Source organism: Triticum urartu, chromosome 4 (genome assembly GCF_003073215.2).
Source record: "Triticum urartu cultivar G1812 chromosome 4, Tu2.1, whole genome shotgun sequence".
Taxonomy (NCBI): domain Eukaryota; kingdom Viridiplantae; phylum Streptophyta; class Magnoliopsida; order Poales; family Poaceae; genus Triticum; species Triticum urartu.
In genome coordinates, this window is record NC_053025.1 from 320,685,956 (window position 1) to 320,706,553 (window position 20,598).

The following is a 20,598-nucleotide window of genomic DNA, read 5'->3' on the forward strand; positions in this document are numbered from 1 at the left end:
TGCAGTCAAAAATGCCGGCATAACTGTTCATACCTAGGGATTGAATATTGTGAAACTCTTGATGAAATAGATATTTGTGTACCTAATTTTTTTAAATAACAAGTAAACTATAAGGGAGTTGTAGTTCAAATTTTCATAAAAATGACTTAATTATTTTTTCCTCCCGCCACACATAAAAATAACAAGTAAACTATAATGGATTTTTACCTCGCACCACACCTAAAATTTTTCCCGCTGCTGTCAAATTTTTTCCCGCTGCACATATGAAGGTATTTTTGTCACCACAGAGCACCACTACACGCCCGCACCGCACGATACGAGGGTATTTTCGTCAAAGTAATTTAGCCGCATGGCACCATACCGCCGCTCCCGTCCCCCAAATCCCCTCGAACCCGAGCCGCCCCTCTGCCCTCCCCACGAACCCTAGCCGCCCCCTCGGCCCTCGAGCGCGAGCCGCAGCCGATCCAGCCACCGGTGGGGCGGCGCGAGCAGCGGCCGGTCCAGCCACCGGCGGGGTGGCGCGAGCAGCCGCCGGTCCAGCCACCGGCGGCGCGGCGCGAGCAGCGGCCGGTCCTACCACCGGCGGGGCGGCGCGACCTTGACCTCTCCAGGTACAGGGCCTCCCCACCGGCGGGGCTCCTGTGCTTCCCCGCTCCGGCTCGCCCAACCCAGCAGCACACTCCACCACCACATCTCTCTCTCTCTCTCTGCACCACCACACTCCACCGTTTCTCACTGTATTTCTTATGTCGTGGTGAATGTTGCAGAGGTGGAAGGGAAGCAGAGGACCGTTCGACCATACTCCACCGCTGCTCACCGTTCGACCATACTCCAAGTACAAGCAGACCATCTTCTCCGTCCTCCCCTAGGTAACTTCATCTTCATCCCACATCCAAGTAGGTGTTCCGTTTGAACTAAACCTGATTTAGTTTCTGGACAACTAGGTCTGTTTTTATCTGGCATTGCGGGAGTCTAGATAGCTCTGCAATAGTAGACTCATGACGTGACCACGCAGCTCTAGTTCTGCCAGTCCCTATTGAAAATTCCGAATCTTCATCAGTTCTGCACTGGCTGTTAATTTAAATATTTAATCATATTGCTACACTTAATTTCTGCAAATTTAATGAACTGGACAACTTAATGCAAATGTATTTTATTTGCACTTGCTCTCAACTGAATATTGTACGAAGACATGATACATAAGCAATTTATCAATAGCTAAAAATGTGTAGGCTACAGCTTGTGTGTGACAGTGTGACTGATGTCGATGACAAGTAGTGAAGTGCTTGTGTCTAGATACTATTATATGTGCAACTGTTTATCTACCTTCCAAAGCATCAGCCCACTTTATATTTTTAATAACTTGTAACTGCTATGCTGCTCCCTAGGCCATTAACTCGTCCAGCAAGCAAGGCAAGTAAACCAGGCAACAACCAAGCTGACTAGCACAGTTCCAGTTCCCATTAGATCTACTATGACAAAGATGACAAGGAGCAAGAAACTTGCAGGTATACGACTTGTTTGTTTAGTGTGCTGTTTGGTTTTCTATGGACGTGAATTGTGCTTTGTATAGTTCCGTGCCTAGCTAACGTTTGTAACCTATTAATCGAAATTTATGTCTTCTAGGATTGCTAATAATTCGCTCCTGATATGTACTCTGTATAAAAAATAAAATAGTTCGCTCCTGATTTGTATTTGTATTCTAGGATTGCTAAGAAACTCGCAGCTCAGTTGTTTGTGTTGTCTTGCTTCTCCTATGCATTTCAACCATTAAGTCTTACAATTATATTTTTTTGTTCATGTAAAGAAGCACCAACTACTGAATATGAGAAGATTAGGGCTGATGAGGAACAACCGCATATTCCAATCACTTGGCATCGCTGCATTAGGTATGATGGTTAGGAACTCAAATCAAATGCAGCAAGGTAGTGCCATCACCGGTGGGGACTCATCTTCTGCCATAACACAACAAGGCTCAAGCTCTATGTACAGTCCTGACGATGAGGTCATCGAGGAGGATGAAGTTGATGATATTGTAGTGGAGAAGGAAGATAAGGTGCTAATTCTACCTTTGTTTTTGAGGGATGGGGGCTATTTGTATGCTATATGTGCTTGAGTGCTTTTACTAATTTTTGAAAGACATTTTTTTGCATGAGATCTAATAGTTGTCTCTTTTTTATTATAATGCTTTGAAGGTTTCTAAGAAGGCAAGGAAGTCGATCAATAAAAAGACTAAGAAGAGTTCTGATAAACCTTCTGAGATGGCTCCAGGAAAAACAAGGGTGATTGCTCCAGCCTCAGGAGGCTCAAAGAGGGTGCTACCTGTTTTGAACTCGGATGAACATGAATCTGCTCGAGTCACTAGGCAGAAAACAAAGCTGTCTCTAACCAACCATGAAGAAAGTCTTGTGCAAATGGATGTAGGAAGCCCGACAAATGTGGATGAAGGAAGCCTCCATGTGCACATGGATGTAAGAAGCTCGATGCACGAAGATGAAAGAAGCCTGATGCATGGGGGTGAAGTAAGTCTGATGCAGATGGGTGAAACAAGCCATGTCCCATCTACTCTGTGCACAAATCAGCCAATTGAAGTTCCTAAGTTCTCTGACCAACAGCTTGGCCAACAGCGGCAAATGGACGTTGAAGGCAAGTAATAATAACACATGATCAGTTATGAAATCATGAAATGCAAACTTGATTTATGTTAACTGTATGAACGTCTTCTTTTTCAGCTACACCTATTGTGGATAAGTGCAGGAATGGGAAAGGGCTCGAAAGACTCACTAAAGAGTTAGGCTCTAAGATTATCATCCAAGTGGCCGAGGGGAAGAAACACCCGGACAAACCAGCACAGGCTGCAAAGCTTGCATCCCAGGGTGGGGTTGCTGCGAGGAAGCATCTACCACTCCTTCCCCACTTCAAGGAGTACAAGGCCAATGGGCATCATATTGACAATTTCATTGGCAAAGTTGCTGTAAGTTTATTCTTTCTCAGCCAAATGTGATTATTTCTGTTCACTTGTTATATCATTCTAAATTGTGCCCTTGCATTATATGTTATCTACTCAGATCAATTTTGATATGGAAACCCGTTCCGATGCCGTGAAGTATGCATGCACTGACATCCTCAAGACCGCGTTGAAGAATAGGCGCCACCATCTCAAGAAGAAGCATTTTGACAATGTACCGGCCAATCTAGTGAGTGTCAAATCTCCTGATAAGAATGTGACAGATGCGGAGTGGCAAAGGCTGGTCAAGATGTGGTCTACCCCAAGGCACAAGGTATTCATACTTTAGTTCTATGTGAAGGAGTTCATTGTGTCTATGTTTACCATTGTGCTTGTTTTATCTTGCCATGTTCATACGATAGCTATTTAGCTGGTATAATAATGATGATGTGCTTGTTTACCATTGTGTCTATTGTGCTTGTTTTATCTTGCCATCGTTGTGCTGCTTGGAGAGATGATAATAACATTGTTTTCATGCTATTATGGCCACATACACTTTTGAACTGCAACTTGGATTGCAATCTGTAGGAGCCTTTATGGTTGCTCCATTAATTCTCATGTTTCTTTTTCCATGGTAGGAAACCTGTCAGTCAAACAAGGATAACCGTTCCAAAGTTAAGTTCCATCAGAAAACTGGTTCTCGCCCCTACATTTCCCATGTGCATGCTTTGGTAAGGATCTCTCATGTTATCATTTGCTAATATAGTGATTCTTTCAATTGTTTCTTATTGTTCCATTGTGTCGTAAACAATTTCAGAAAGAGGCTCGTAAGGGTGAAGAGTTGACTGCGTTTGATCTATTCAAGGAGTGCCACAATGGCAAGAAGACTGGTTTCTCTGAGCCAGTTAAGAAGGCGATAGTAAGTTTTTAGTATACTTTTTCATGTTGATGAGGCTTGTTTACCTCATCCTTGTTACACTTGATTACATTATATGACTTCTGCTTGACGGATTTGATAGAGATGGTTTTTTCAAAGTAGTACCATATATGATTCATGTTTTGTTATAGTTTGTTTGTACCAGTCCTCTGTTTCATTGCATTGCATATTCATTTTGGTACTGGAAATGCGACAATATTTAGGCAATTTTAGTTCTTGTTGCAGTCCAGCAGGTATAGCTTGTTGTTGGACACTATTAATTAAGAGAGAGCGGTGTATGCTCTTTGATTATTTGTCTAGTGATTGCCTGAAGCATCTATCTTCCCATCTTTCCGAGTGGAGAAACTCTGTCATTTCATATACGATCTGAATGAAATGTTTAGGACTTGTGGAAGTGGATTTCTCTGATAGTGTATACTGTACTAAAGAAACAACATATGCGCTCCTGAAACGTACTACATTCTTATCTGTTCCATGTTCCCATTTAAGCTAAACAGAAATGCACATAGTTGCCTAATTTAAATTTCAACAATGGTTTGTTGTGTATGCTTACATGTTTAATAAACCTGGTGCCATGCTTCTTTCATGTAGCTGATAGTAACTTGCAAAAAAAGTGATTCCCAAGGATGATTAATTCTTCTTGCCTGCTTCAAAGTTTTCAAATAACTAGTTAATTAGTAGCATGGAGACTGGATTATTATTTAGTCAACATTCTTGAGTAGTTTGCTTATAAAGTTTCCTAGTTATTCAGAACCAACTGCAATGACATGTGTGTGCATCTTTCTTTAAATGTCAGGCTGACATGGAAAAAGCTATGGAACAAGGGGTACCAAAGAATGTTGTTGCTGTTGTTGCTGACATTCTCACTAAAGAATGTCCCTCCAGCACATTCCTTCAAAATGTTGGCCTTGAGTCGAGCTCCAAGAAGAAGTTCAACAGATCTGCAGCTGCTTTGGATGCTCATGTACAAGAACTAGAGTACAAGCTTGAGAAGGAGAGGCGAGTCGCTGAGTTGATGCGAGAGGAGCTTGTTGAGGTCAAGAAGAAATTAGAGGAGACCGAAGCTGAACGCGCCGCAGAGTATCAGTTGTTACTGCAAAGAGTTGAGGCCACCGATGCTAGATTTGTGCGTCTTATGGATCTGTTCGTAGGTAAAATAGTTTAGTACGGCGTGGTTGATGTTGGCTTTGGGACTTTTGATGTTGAGTTGTTTTGACTTGGGGTTGATGAGTTTCTTTGACTGGACATGTGAACCACAATATGGACTAGAGATTGGCTGTGGTTTGATGAGGTTGTGTTTTGGTTGGTGCATCTTAATCTTATGAACATGGTGTACTGATACTAAGCTACTGGCTATGTTATTTTGGTTGGTGCATCTTATGAACTTGTGGTGTAATGATACTGTTGGGCCTAAGTTAATGAAATCTTGGAGAATTGTATTGGGGGACTGCCAAACTGTGCAATGATTTTTTTGAGCTACTGTTGGTTATTGGCTGGACCGAAAATACTAAATTGTATGAGTGGGCTGGCTCGTCTCAAGGCCCAATATAGATTTTTTGATAGAAAAAAGATTCATATATTTTTGTTGGTTAGAGAGAAGGGCTGGTCCAATTAATGATAGATTGAATAAATGGACTGCACATTGCCTGAGCCCAAGAACTAACATTAAAAGGCCGTGGCCCAAAAGTAAATGTAAAAATGCGCTAAATTATTGGGCTTAGCCCATTAAAACAACTGATTTGGACTGACCCTATGTGGCATCCATGTCATCATTTTTTCCACGTCAGCGCGACGTTGGTTCAGCCACATCAGATCCTACGTGGCCTAGGCTCATTAGTAATGACCATAATTTTGGTCAAAGATTTAACTACGAAAATTTTGGTCAAGCGCGGCCATGACCAAAATTCCAGAAAAGGTCACGTTTGTTCGTTCTTGACGGTCAACTGTTGACGTTCCGAATTTGGTCAAAAAAGTCAATAAATGAAAGCAATGATGAATTAACGACCAAAATGGGGAGTCATAATTTACCGTATTTCTTGTAGTGTTTGCAAATTTCTATGTCTACAATGCTCAACATGGAGCTAATCTAGCTAATTGCTCCCACCTTCAATATGTATCCAGATTGAGACTCTGAGTCATCTGGATCGGTGTAAAAGCCTGCATCGACGTAACTCTTTACGGCGAACTCTTTATCACCTCCATAACCGAGATATATTTCCTTAGTCCTCCAAGGATAATTTTGACTGCTATCCAATGATCTACTCCTGGATCACTGTTGTACCCCCTTGCCAAACTCATGGCAAGGTACACAAGAGGTCTGGTACACAACATGGCATATCGTATAGAACCTATGGCTGAGGCATAGGGAATAACTTTCATTCTCTCTCTATCTTCTGCCGTGGTCGGGCTTTGAGTCTTACTCAACTTCACACCATGTAACACAAGTAAGAACCCTTTCTTTGACTGATCCATTTTGAATCCTTCAGAATCTTGTCAAGGTATATGTGCTTTTGTCAAATTCATATCACGCATCTTGATCTATCTCTATAGATCTTGATGCTCAATATATAAGTAGCTTTACCGAGGTCTTTTATTGAAAAAATCTTATTCAAGTATCCTTTTATGCTATCTAGAAATTCGATGTCATTCCTGATCAACAATATGTCATCCACATATAATATGTAAAATGCTATAGAGCTCCCACTCACTTTCTTGTAAACACATGCTTCACCATAAGTCTGTATAAAACCATATGCTCTGATCACCTTATCAACGCGTATATTCCAACTTCCGAGATGTTTTCACCAGTCCATAGATGGATTGCTGGAGCTTGCACACTTTGTTAGCACCTTTAGGATCGACAAAACCTTCTGGTTGCATCATATCCAACTCTTCTTTAAGAAATCCATTATTAAGGAATGCATCTTTGACATCCATTTGCCAGATTTCATAAAATACGACAATTGCTAACATGATTCGGACAGACTTAAACATCGCTATGAGTGAAAAAATCTCATTGTAGTCAACACCTTGAACTTGTCGAAAACCTTTTGCAACAAGTCGATCTTTGTAGACAGTAACATTACCATCAGCGTCAGTCTTCTTCTTGAAGATCCATTTATTCTCTATGGCTTGCCAATCATCGGGCAAGTCAACCAAAGTCCACACTTTGTTCTCATACATGGATCCTATCTCGGATTTCATGACCTCAAGCCATTTGTCGGAATCTGGGCTCATCATCGCTTCCTCATAGTTCGTAGGTTCGTCATGGTCTAGTAACTTGACTTGCAGAATAGGATTACCATACCACTCTGGTGCGGAACGTGCTTTGGTTGACCTACGAGGTTCAGTAGTAACTTGATCTAAAGTTTCATGATCATTATCATTAGCTTCGTCTCTAGTTGGTGTAGGCATCACTGGAACTGATTTCTGTGATGAGCTACTTTCCAATTCGAGAGAAGGTACAATTACCTCATCAAGTTCTACTTTCCTCCCACTCACTTCTTTTGAGAGAAACTCCTTCTCTAGAAAGGATCCATTCTTAGCAACAAAAATCTTGTCTTCGGATCTATGATAAAAGGTGCACCCAACAGTTTCTTTTTGGGTATCCTATGAAGATGCACTTCTCTGATTTGGGTTCAGGATTATCAGTTTGAAACTTTTTTACATAAGCATCGCAACCCCAAACTTTAAGAAACAACAACTTTGGTTTCTTGCCAAACCATAGTTTATACGGTATAGTCTCAACGGATTTAGGCGGTGCCCTGTTTTATGTGAATGCAACTATCTCTAATGCATAACCCCAAAACAATAGTGGTAAATCGGTAAGAGACATCATAGATCGCACCATATCTAATAAAGTACGGCTACGACGTTCGAACACACCATTACGCCGTGGTGTTCCAGGTGGCGTGAGTTGTGAAACTATTCTACATTTTTTTAAATGAAGGCCAAACTCGTAACTCAAATATTTGCCTCCATGATCAGATCATAGAAACTTTATTTTCTTGTTATGATGATTCTCTACTTCACTCTGAAATTCATTGAACTTTTCAAATGTTTCAGACTTGTGTTTCATTGAGTAGATATACCCATATCTACTCAAATCATCCGCGAAGGTCAGAAAATAATGATACCCGCCGCGAGTCTCAACACTCATCGGACTGCATACATTGGTATGTATTATTTCCAGTAAGTCAGTGGCCCGCTCCATTTTTCCAGAGAACGGAGTTTTAGTTAACTTGCCCATGAGGCATGGTTCGCAAGTATCAAATGATTCATAATCAAGTGATTCCAAAAATCCATCCGTATGGAGTTTCTTCATGCTCTTTACACCAATATGACCTAAACGGCAGTGCCACAAATATATTGCACTATCATTATCAACTTTGCATCTTTTGGCATTCAATAAACCATTTACATTGGGTGTATGACCATAGAAGGTTTTATTCATGTAAACAGAACAACAATTATTCTCTGACTTAAATTAATAACTGTATCGCAATAATCATGATCCAATCATATTCATGCTCAACGCAAACACCAAATAACATTTATTTGGGTCCAACACTAATCTCGAAGGTAGAGGGAGTGTGTGATGGTGATCTTATCAACCTTGGAATCACTTCCAACACACATCGTGACCTCGCCCTTAAGTAGTCTCTGTTCATTTTGCAATTCTCGTTTTGATTTACTAATCTTAGCAACTGAACCGGTATCAAATACCCTGGGGTTACTATGAACACTAGTAAAGCACACATCAATAACATGTATATCAAATATACCTTTTTTTACTTTGCCATCCTTCTTATCCGCCAAGCATTTGGGGTAGTTCCGCTTCTAGTGACCATTCCCTTTGCAGTAGAAGCACTCGGTTTTAGGCTTAGGTCTAGCTTTGCGTTTCTTCACGGGAGTGACAACTTGCTTTCCATTATTTCCTGAAGTTCCCTTTCTTTTCCTTTGCCCCTTTTCTTAAACTAGTGGTATTGTTAACCATCAAGACTTGATGCTCTTTCTTGATTTCTACCTTCGCTGATTTTAGCATCGCGATGAGCTCGGGAATCATTTTCGTCATCCCTTGCATATTATAGTTCATCACGAAGTTGCAGTAACTTGGTGATAGTGACTAGAGAACTCTATCTATCACTATCTTATCAGGAATATTAACTCCCACTTGATTCAAGCGATTGTAGTACTCATACATTCTGAGCACATGCTCACTAGTTGAGCTATTATCCTCCGTCTTGTAGGCAAAGTACTTGTCAGAGGTCTCATACCTATCGACTCGGGCATGAGTCTGAAATACCAATTTCAGCTCTTGGAACATCTTATATGCTCCGTGGCATTCAAAACGTTTTTGAAGTCCCGGTTCTAAGCCGTAAAGCATGGCGCACTAAACTATCAAGTAGTCATCATACCGAGCTTGCCAAACATTCATAACGTGTGCACCTTCTCCTGCAATAGGTTTGTCACCTAGCGGTGCATTAAGGACATAATTCTTCTGTGCAACAATGAGGATAATTCTCAGAGCACGGATCCAGTCCTCATCATTGCTACTATCATCTTTCAACTTATTTTTCTCTATGAACATATCAAAAATAAATGGGGAGCTACATCACAAGCTATTGATCTACAACATAGATATGCAAATACCATCAAGACTAAGTTTATGATAAATTAAGTTCAATTAATCATATTACTTAACAACGCCCACTTAGATAGATATCCCTCGAGTCATCTCAATGATCACGTGATCCATATCAACTAAACCATGTCCGATCATCACGTGAGATGGAATAGTTTTCAATGGTGAACATCTCTATGTTGATCATATCTACTATATGATTCACGTTCGACCTTTCGGTCTCCAATGTTCTGAGGCCATGTCTATACATGCTAGGCTCGTCAAGTTTAACCCGAGTATTTCGCATGTGCAAAATTGTCTTGCACCTATTGTATGTGAACGTAGAGGTTATCACACCCGATCATCACGTGGTGTCTCAGCATGAGAACTGTCGCAACGGTGCATACTCAGGGAGAACACTTATACCTTGAAATTTTAGTAAGGGATCATCTTATAATGCTACCGCCGTACTAAGCAAAATAAAATTCATAAAATGATAAACATCACATGCAATCAAAATATGTGACATGATATGGTCATCATCATCTTGTGCCTTTGGTCTCCATCTCCAAAGCACCGTCATGATCTCCATCGTCACGGCTTGACACCTTGATCTCCATCGTAGCGTCGTGGTCGTCTCGCCAACTATTGCTTCTACAACTATCGCTAATGTATAGTGATAAAGTAATGCAATTACATGGCGTTTGCATTTCATACAATAAAGCGACAACCATAAGGCTCCTGCCAGTTGCCGATAACTTCTACAAAACATTATCATCTCATGCAACAATGTATATCACATCATGTCTTGACCATATCACATCACAACATGCCATGCAAAAACAAGTTAGACATCCTCTACTTTGTTGTTGCAAGTTTTACGTGGCTGCTACGAGCTTCTTGTAAGAACCGTTCTTACTTATGCATCAAAACCACAATGATTTTTCATCAAGTGTGCTGTTTTAACCTTCAACAAGGACCGACCATAGTCAAATTCGATTCAACTAAAGTTGGAGAAACAGACACCCGCCAGCCACCTTTATGCAAAACAAGTTGCATGTCTGTCGGTGGAACCGGTCTCATGAATGTGGTCATGTAAGGTTGGTCCAGGCCGCTTCATCCAACAATACCACTGAATCAAAATAAGACAATGGTGGTAAGCATTATGACTACTATCACCCACATCTCTTTGTGTTTACTCGTGCATATCATCTACGCATAGACCTGGCTCAGATACCATTGTTGGGGAACGTAGCATGCAATTTCAAAAAAATTCCTACGATCACGGAAGATCTATCTAGGAGATGCATAGCAACGAAAGGGGGAGAGTGTGTCCATGTACCCTCTTAGACCAAAAGCGGAAGCATTAGATTAACACACTTGATGTAGTTGAACGTCTTCTTGATTCAACCGATCAAGTACCAAACGTACGACACCTCCGAGTTCTGCACACGCTCAGCTCGTTGACGTCCCTCGAACTCTTGATCTAGCAAAGTGTCGAGGGAGAGTTTCGTTAGCATGACGGCCTGGTGACAGTGATGGTGAAGTGATCCGCGCAGGGCTTCGCCTAAGCACAACGACAATATGACCAGAGATGTAAACTGTGGAGGGGGGCGCCACACACGGCTAACAATGTTTTGTTGTGTGTTCTAGGCGCCCCGACCCCACATATATATAGGTGAGAGGGGGTGGAGGACAGCCATGGGGCGCCCCAACTAGGAGGAATCCTACTTGGGGGCTTGTCCAATTCGGCCTCCCCCTTTACCATCTTTTCCAGAGAGGGAAGGAAACGAGAGAGAGGAGGGAAGGAAGGGGGAGGCCGAATTGCCTCCCCTTCCTTCCCTCTTCCCCTTTTCCTTTCCCCATCCTATTCGGACATCAAGGGGGGCGCAGAAGCCCATGTTGGCTACTGTGTTTCCCCTCTTGGCCCAATAGGCCCAAATCTTTGCCGGGGGGTGACCGGAACCCCTTCTAGTGACCCGATATGTACCCGGTACCCCCGGAACACTTCCGGTGTCCAAATACCGTCATATATATGAATATTTACCTCTCGACCATTTCGAGACTCCTTGTCATGTTCGTGATCTCATTCGGTACTCTGAACAACATTCGGTCACCAAATCACATAAGTCATATAATACAAAATCGTGATCGAACATTAAGCATGCGGACCCTACGGGTTCGAGAACTCTGTAGACATGACCGAGACACCTCTCTTGTCAATAACCAATAGTTGAATCTGGATGCTCATATTGGTTCCCACATATTTTACAAAGATCTTTATCGGTCATACCGTAATGACAACATACATTATTCCCTTTGTCATCGGTATGTTACTTGCCTGAGATTCAATCGTCGGTATCTCCATACCTAGTTCAATCTCGTTACCGACAAGTCTCTTTACTCGTTCTGTAATGCATCATCCCGTAACTAACTCATTAGTCACATTGCTTGCAAGTCTTATTATGATGTGCATTACCGAGAGGTCCGAGATACCTCTCCAATACTCAGAGTGACAAATCCTAATCTCGGTCTATGCCAACCCAACAAACACCTTCAGAGATACCTGTAGAGCATCTTTTTAATTACCTAGTTACGTTGTGACGTTTGATAGCACACAAGGCATTCCTTCGGCATCCGGGAGTTGCATAATATAATAGTCAATGGAATATGTATAAGTTATGAAGAAAGCAATAGCAATAAAACTTAACGATCATTATGCTATGCTAACGGATGGGTCTTGTCCATCACATCATTCTCCTAATGATGTGATCCCATACATCAAATGACAACACATTTCTATGGCTAGGAAACTTAACCATCTTTGATTAACTAGCTAGTCTAGTAGAGGCTTACTAGGGACACAATGTATTGTCTATGTATCCACACATGTATCAAGTTTCCAGTTAATACAATTCTAGCATGAATAATAAACATTTATCATGATATAAGGAAATATAAATAACAACTTTATTATTTCCTCTAGAGCATATTTCCTTCATATATGAGTTCCATCAACACGACGGCATGGTGATAGTGATGGTGTAGTGACCTTCGCAGGGTTTCGCCTAAACACCGCAAAAATATGACCGGGGGTGTAAACTGTGGAGGGGGGCACCGCACACGGCTAACAATTATTGTGTGTTCTAGGCGCCCCTCGAAACATATATATAGGTGGGAGGAGGAGGGGAGCAGCCAGGGTGCGCCCCAAGTAGGCCAAATCCTACTTGGGGACCTCCCCATTTCGGCCTCCCCCCTACCATAAATGCCGGAAGGGAAAAGGGAAGAGAGAAGAAGAGAAGGAAGGGGGTAAACCCCCTCTTCTCCTTCTCCAATTCAGCCTCCTGCCATAGGGGGGCGCACCACCCCTTGTCAGCTGGTGTGCTCCCCTCTCGTGGCCCATATATTCCCCTCGGGGGTTCCGGTAACCCCTCTAGTACTCCGATAAATACACAATACATTCTGGAACACTTCCGGTGTCCGAATACTATCGTACTATATATCAATCTTTACCTCTCGACCATTTTGAGACTCCTCATCATGTCTGTGATCTCATCCGGGACTCCGAACAACATCTAGTCACCAAATCACCTAACAAATATAATACAATATCGTCATCGAACGTTAAGCATGCGGACCCTAAGGGTTCGAGAACTATGTAGACATGACCGAGACATCTCTCCGGTAAATAACCAATAGCGGAACTTGGATGCTCATATTGGCTGCTACATATTCTACGAAGATCTTTATCGATCAAACCGTTATGACAACATACGTTATTCCCTTTGTCTATCAATATGTTACTTGCCCGAGATTCGATCGTCGGGATCTGCATACCTAGCTCAATCTCATTACCAGCAAGTCTCTTTACTCATTCCATAATACATCGTCTCGTGACAAACTCCTTAGTCATTTACTTGCAAGCTTATGATGTGTATTACCGAGAGGGCCCAGAGATACCTCTCCGATACTCGGAGTGATAAATCCTAATCTCGATCTATGCCAACTCAACAAACACCTTCGGAGATACCTGTAGAGCATCCTTATGATCACCCAGTTATGTTGTGTCGTTTGATAGCTCACAAGACATTCCTCCGGTATTCGGGAGTTGCATAATCTCATAGTCAAAGGAATATGTATTTGACATGAAGAAAGCCATAGCAACAAAAATGAATGATCATTATGCTAAGCTAATGGGTGGGTATTGTCCATCACATCATTCTCCTAATGATGTGAACCCATTATCAAATGACAACTCATGTCCATGGTCAGGAAACCTTAACCATCTTTGATCAACGAGCTAGTCAAGTAGAGGCTCACTAGGGACATAGTGTTTGTCTATGTATTCACACATGTATTTAGGTTTCTGACCAATACAATTCTAACATGAATAATAAAAATTTATCATGAAGAAGGAAATATAAAATAACAACTTTATTATTGCCTCTAGGGCATATTTCCTTTAGTACCCCACTTGCACTAGAGTCTATAATCTAGATTACATTGTAATGATTCTAACACCCATGGAGTCTTGGTGCTGATCATGTTTGGCTCGTGGAAGAGGCTTAGTCAACGGGTCTGCTACATTCAGATCCGTATGTATTTTGCAAATCTCTATGTCTCCCTCCTTGACTTGATCACGGATGGAGTTGAAGCGTCTCTTGATGTGTTTGGTTCTTTTGTGAAATCTGGATTCCTTCACTAAGGCAATTGCTCCAGTATTGTCACGAAACATTTTCATTGGACCCGATGCACTAGGTATTACACCTCGATCGGATATGAACTCCTTCATCCAGACTCCTTCATTTGTTGCTTTAGAAGCAGCTATGTACTTCGCTTCACACGTATATCCCGTCATAATGCTCTGCTTGGAACTGCATCAACTGACAGCTCGACCATTCAATATAAATACATATCCAGTTTGTGACTTAGATTCATCCGTATCAGTGTCAAAGCTAGCATCGACGTAACCATTTACGACGAGCTCTTTGTCACCTCCATAAACGATAAACATATCCTTGGTCCTTTTGAGGTACTTCAGGATGTTCTTGACCAATGTCCAGTGATCTACTCCTGGATTACTTTGGTACCTCCCTACCAGACTTATGGCAATGCACACATCAGTTTTGGTACACAACATAGCATACATGATAGAACCTATGGCTAAGACATAGGGAATGACTTTCATTTTATCTCTATCTTTTGCAGTGGCCGGTCATTGAGTCTGACTCAATTCCACACCTTGCAACACCAGCAAGAACCCTTTCTTTGACTGATCCATTTTGAACTTCTTCAAAACTATGTCAAGGTATGGGCTTTGTGAAATTCGTATTAAGCGTCTTGATCTATCTCTATAGATCTTAATGCCCAATATATAAGCAGCTTCACTGAGGTCTTTCATTGAAAAACTCTTATTCAAGTATCCTATTATGCTATCCAGAAATTCTACAACATTTCCAATCAACAATATGTCATCCACATGTAATACTAGAAATGCTATAGAGCTCCCACTCACTTTCTTGTAAAAACAGGCTTTCCGAAAGTCTGTATAAAACCATATGCTTTGATCACCTCATCAAAGCATATATTCCAACTCCGAGATTCTTGCACCAGTCCAGAGATGGATCGCTGGAGCTTGCACACTTTGTTAGTACCTTTAGGATCGACAAAACCTTGTAGTCGCATCATATACAACTCTTCTTTAAGAAATCCTATAAGGAATACAGTTTTGACGTCCATTTACCAGATTTCATAATAATAAAATGCGGCAATTGCTAACATGATTCGGATAGACTTAAGCATTGCTACGGGTGAGAAAGTCTCATCGTAGTCAATTCCTTGAAGTTGTCGAAAACCTTTCGCGACAAGTCGAGCTTTGTAGACAGTAACATTACCATCAGCGTTAGTCTTCTTCTTGGAGATCCATTTATTCTCTATTGCTCGTCGATCATCAGGCAAGTCCACCAAAGTCCATACTTTGTTCTCATACATGGATCCTATCTCAGATTTCATGGCCTCAAGCCATTTATCAGAATCTAGTCTCTTCATAGCTTCTTGATAGTTCGTAGGTTCGCCATGGTCTAGTAACATGACTTCTAGAACAGGATTACCGTACCACTATTGTGCGGATCATGCTCTAGTTGACCTAGGAGGTTCGGTAGTAACTTGATCTGAAGTTTCATGATCATCATCATTAGCTTCCTCTGTAGTTGGTGTAGGCATCACGGGAACAGATTTCTTGAATGAGCTAATTTCCAGATTGAGAGAAGGTACAACTACCTCATCAAGTTCTACATTCCTCCCACTCACTTCTTTCGAGAGAAACTCCTTCTCTAGAAAGGTTCCATTCTTGGCAACAAAGATCTTGCCTTCGGATCTGTGGTAGAAGGTGTACCCAATTGTTTCCTTAGGGTATCCTATGAACACACACTTCACCGATTTGGGTTCGAGCTTATCAGGTTGAAGCCTTTTGACATAAGTGTTGCAACCCCAAACTTTAAGAAACGACATCTTAGGTTTCTTGCCAAACAATAGTTCATATGGTGTTGTCTCAACGGATTTATACGGCATCTATCTCTAATGCATAACCCCAAAACGATAGTGGTAAATCGGTAAGAGCCATCATAGATCACACCATATCTAATAAAGTACGGTTACAATGTTCAGACACACCATTACACTGTGGTGTTCTAGGTGGCGTCAGTTGTGAAACTATTCCACATTGTTTTAAATGAAGGCCAAACTTGTAACTCAAATATTCACCTCCACGACCAGATTGTAGAAAATATATTTTCTTATTACGATGATTCTCCACTTCATGCTGAAATTCTTTGAACTTTTCAAATATTTCAGACTTGTGTTTCATTAAGTAGATATATCCATATCTGCTCAAATCATCTATGAAGGTTAGAAACTAACGATACCCACCGCGTGCCTCAACACTCATTGGACCTCATTCATCGGTATGTATTATTTCCAATAAGTCATTGGCTCGCTCCATTGTTCCAGAGAACGGAGTTTTAGTCATCTTACCCATGAGGCATGGTTCGAAAGTATCAAATGATTCATAATCAAGTGATTCCAAAAGGCCATCTCCATGGAGTTTCTTTATGCGCTTTACACCAATATGACCTAAACGGCAGTGCCACAAATATGTTGCACTATCATTATCAACTTCTCATATTTTGGCATCAATATTATGAATATGTGTATCACCACAATTCAGAGTCAACAAAAATAGACCACTTTTCACGGGTGCATGACCATAAAAGATATTACTCATATAAATAGAACAACCATTATTCTTTGATTTAAATGAATAACCATCTCACACTAAGATCCAGATATAATGTTCATGCGCAACGCTGGCACCAAATAATAGTTATTTAGGTCTAAAACTAATCTTGAAGGTAGATGTATAGGTAGCGTGCCGACGGTGATCACATTGACCTTGCAACTATTCCCGACGCGCATCATCACCTCGTACTTAGCCAATCTTCGTTTAATCAGGAGCTCCTGTTTCGAGTTACAAATATGAACAACGGAACCAGTATCAAATACTGAGGCACTACTATGAGCATTAGTAAGGTACACATCAATAACGTGTATATCAAATATACCTTTGTTCACTTTGCCATCCTTCTTATCCGCCAAATACTTGGGGCAGTTCCGCTTCGAGTGACCAGTCCCCTTGCTGTAGAAGCAGTCAGTTTCAGGCCTAGGTCCAGCTTTCGGCTTCTTCATGGGAGTCGCAACTTGCTTGCCATTCTTCTTGAAGTTCCCCTTCTTTCCCTTGCCCTTTTTCTTGAAACTAGTGGTCTTGTTAACCATCAACACTTGATGCTCCTTCTGGATTTCTACCTCCGCAGCTCTGAGCATTGCGAAGAGCTCGTGAATTGTCTTCTCCATCCCTTGAATATTATAGTTCATGGTGAAGCCTTTGTAGCTTGGTGGCAGTGACTAGAGAACTCTGTCAATAACACTATTATCTGGAAGAATAACTCCCAGCTGAGTCAAGTGATTATGATATCCAGACATTCTGACTATGTGTTAACTAACATAACTGTTCTCCTCCATCTTGCAGCTATAGAACTTGTTGGAGACTTCATATCTCTCAACTCGGGCATTTGCTTGAAATATTAACTTCAACTCCTGGAACATCTCATATGCTCGATGACGTTCAAAACATTTTTGAAGTCCCAATTCTAAGCCGTAAATCATGGCACACTGAACTATTGAGTAGTCACTCATATCGAGCTTGCCAGACATTCAATACGTCAGCATCTGCTCCTGCAGTAGGCCTTTCACCTAGCAGTGCATCAAGGACATAATTCTTCTGTGCAGCAATGAGGATAATCCTCAAGTTACGGACCCAGTCTGTGTAGTTGCTACCATCATCTTTCAACTTAGCTTTCTCTAGGAACGCATTAAAATTCAGGGGAACAGTAGCACGTGCCATTGATCTACAACATAGATATGCAAATACTATCAGGACTAAGTTCATGATAAATTAAGTTCAATTAATCAAATTACTTAAGAACTCCCACTTAGATAGACATCCCTCAAGTCATCTAAATGATACGTGATCCAAATCAACTAAACCATGTCCAATCATCATGTGAGATGGAGTTTTTTGACTATTTACTGTAGAGCAACGTCCCCACAGTCCTTTTATTCTAGAAATTTTTGCCCAGGCCTGTTTAAATCCGCTCCCACTAGGAGTCGAATCCAGGACCTGGGGTGCTACTAAGGTCGCTGCAACCACTAGGCTATAGGCCCGTTCGCCACGTGAGATGGAGTATTCATAAATGGTGAACATCTCTATGTTGATCATATCTACTATATGATTCACGTTCGACCTTTCGGTGTCCAGTGTTTCGAGGCCATGTCTATACATGCTAGGCTCGTGAAGTTTAACCCAAGTATTCCGCATGTGCAAAACAGTCTTGCACCCGTTGTATGTGAACGTAGAGTCTATCACACCCAATCATCACGTGGTGTCTCAACACGACTGATACGTCCATTTTGCATCATGCTTTTATATTGATATTTATTGCATTATGGGCTGTTATTACACATTATATCACAATACTTATGCCTATTCTCTCTTATTTTATAAGGTTTGCATGAAGAGGGAGAATGCCGGCAAATATTAGAGACCTATTCTTCACAACTCCAAAAGTTCTGAAACTTCACCAAGAATATTTTTGGAACATATAAAAAATATTGGGTGAAGAAAGAACCAGAGGGGGGCCACCTGCCATCCCCAAGGGTGGAGGGCGTGCCCTACACCCCTAGGGGTGCCCTCCGGTCTTGTGGGCCACCTGGCAGGCCCCCGACGCCCATCTTCTATTTTATGGTGTGTTTTGACCTGGAAAAAATCAGAAGGAAGCTTTTGGGATGAAGCGCCACCGTCTCGAGGCGAAACTTGGGCAGAACCAATCTACGACTCCGGCAGAGCTGTTATGCCGGGGAAACTTCCCTTTGGGAGGGGGAAATCGAAGCAATCATCATCACCAACGATCCTCTCATCGAGAGGGGGAAATCTCCATCAACATCTTCACCAGCACCATCTCCTCTCAAACCCTAGTTCATCTCTTTTATCTGATCTTTGTCTCAAAACCTCAGATTGGTACATGTGGGTTGCTAGTAGTGCTGATTACTCTTTGTAGCTGATGCTAGTTGGTTTATTAGATGAAAGATCATATGTTTAGATCCTTAGTGATAATTAATACTCCTCTGATTATGAACATGAATATGTTTTGTGAGTAGTTACGTTTCTTCCCGAGGACATGGGAGAAGTCTTGTTATAAGTAATCATGTGAATTTGGTATTCATTCGATATTTTGATGAGATGTATGTTGTATTTCCTCTAGTGGTGTTATGTGAACGTTGACTACATGAACCTTCACCATGATTTTTGGGCCTAGGAGGAGGCTTTGGGAGGTAATAAGTAGATGATGGGTTGCTAGAGTGACAGAAGCTTAAACCCTAGTTCATGCATTGCTTCGTAAGGGGCTGATTTGGATCCATATGTTTCTTGCTATGGCTAGGTTTACCTTAATTCTTCTTTCATAGTTGCGAATGCTTGTGAGAGGGGTGAATCATAAGTCGGAGGCTTGTCCAAGGAAGGGAGCACCCAATCACCGGTCCACCCACATATCAGATTATCAAAGCAACGAACGCGGATCATATGAGCATGATAAAAACTAGCTTGATAGTAATTCCCATGTGTCCTCACGAGCGCTTTGATTTATATAAGAGTTTGTCCAGGCTTGCCCTTTGCTACAAAAAGTATGTGGCCACTTTGCTACACCTTATTTACTTTTGTTACTTGTTACCCATTACGAATTATCTTATCACACAACTATCTGTTACCGATAATTTCAGTGCTTGTAGAGAATACCTTGCTAGAAACCGCTTGTCATTTCCTTCTCCTCCTCGTTGGGTTCGACACTCTTACTTATAGAAAGGACTACGATAGATCCCCTATACTTTTGGGTCATCAAGTCTCTTTTCTGGCGCCGTTGCCGAGTGGTGAAGCGCCTTTGGTAAGGAAACATTTATATAGTGTGCTGAAATTTACTGTTACTTGTTACTATGGAAAATAATCCTTTGAGGCGCTTGTTCGGGGTATCTTCACCTCAATTGGATGAGCAAAGAGTTGATCCTCAATCTGCTGCAACTACTGAAAATATCTATTACTAAATTCCTTCGGGTATGATAGAGAAACTGCTTGCTAATCCTTATGCAGGAGATGGAACACTCCTGATATGTAGCTAATCTCTATGGATGAAGTTTGTGGATTATTTAAGCTTCCAGGTATGCCTGAGGATGTTGTCAATAAGAAGGTTGTCCCTTTATCTTTGAAGGGAAAGGCATTGACATGGTATAGGCTATGTGATGATATTGGATCATGGAACTACGACCGATTGAAATTGGAATTTCATCAGAAGTTTTATCCTATGCATCTGGTTCATCATGATCGGAATTGTATATATATAACTATATAACTTTTGGCCTCGTGAAGGAGAAAGTATAGCTCAAGATTGGAGGAGGCTTAAGTCAATGTTATATTCATTCCCCAATCAT

General features: G+C 41.4%; 1 protein-coding gene across 1 annotated transcript; it reads left to right on the top strand.

The window, feature by feature from the left end:
• The first annotated feature begins 330 nt into the window (after positions 1-330).
• LOC125551590 lies at positions 331-5,323 on the top strand. Its single transcript, XM_048714843.1, has 10 exons — positions 331-611; positions 768-869; positions 1,389-1,508; positions 1,808-2,056; positions 2,196-2,646; positions 2,733-2,974; positions 3,069-3,281; positions 3,586-3,678; positions 3,765-3,866; positions 4,681-5,323. Exons 4-10 carry the CDS (start codon positions 1,826-1,828, stop codon positions 5,047-5,049), a joined length of 1,701 nt encoding a protein of 566 aa, XP_048570800.1. The 5' UTR covers positions 331-611; positions 768-869; positions 1,389-1,508; positions 1,808-1,825; the 3' UTR covers positions 5,050-5,323.
• The last annotated feature ends 15,275 nt before the right edge of the window (positions 5,324-20,598 follow it).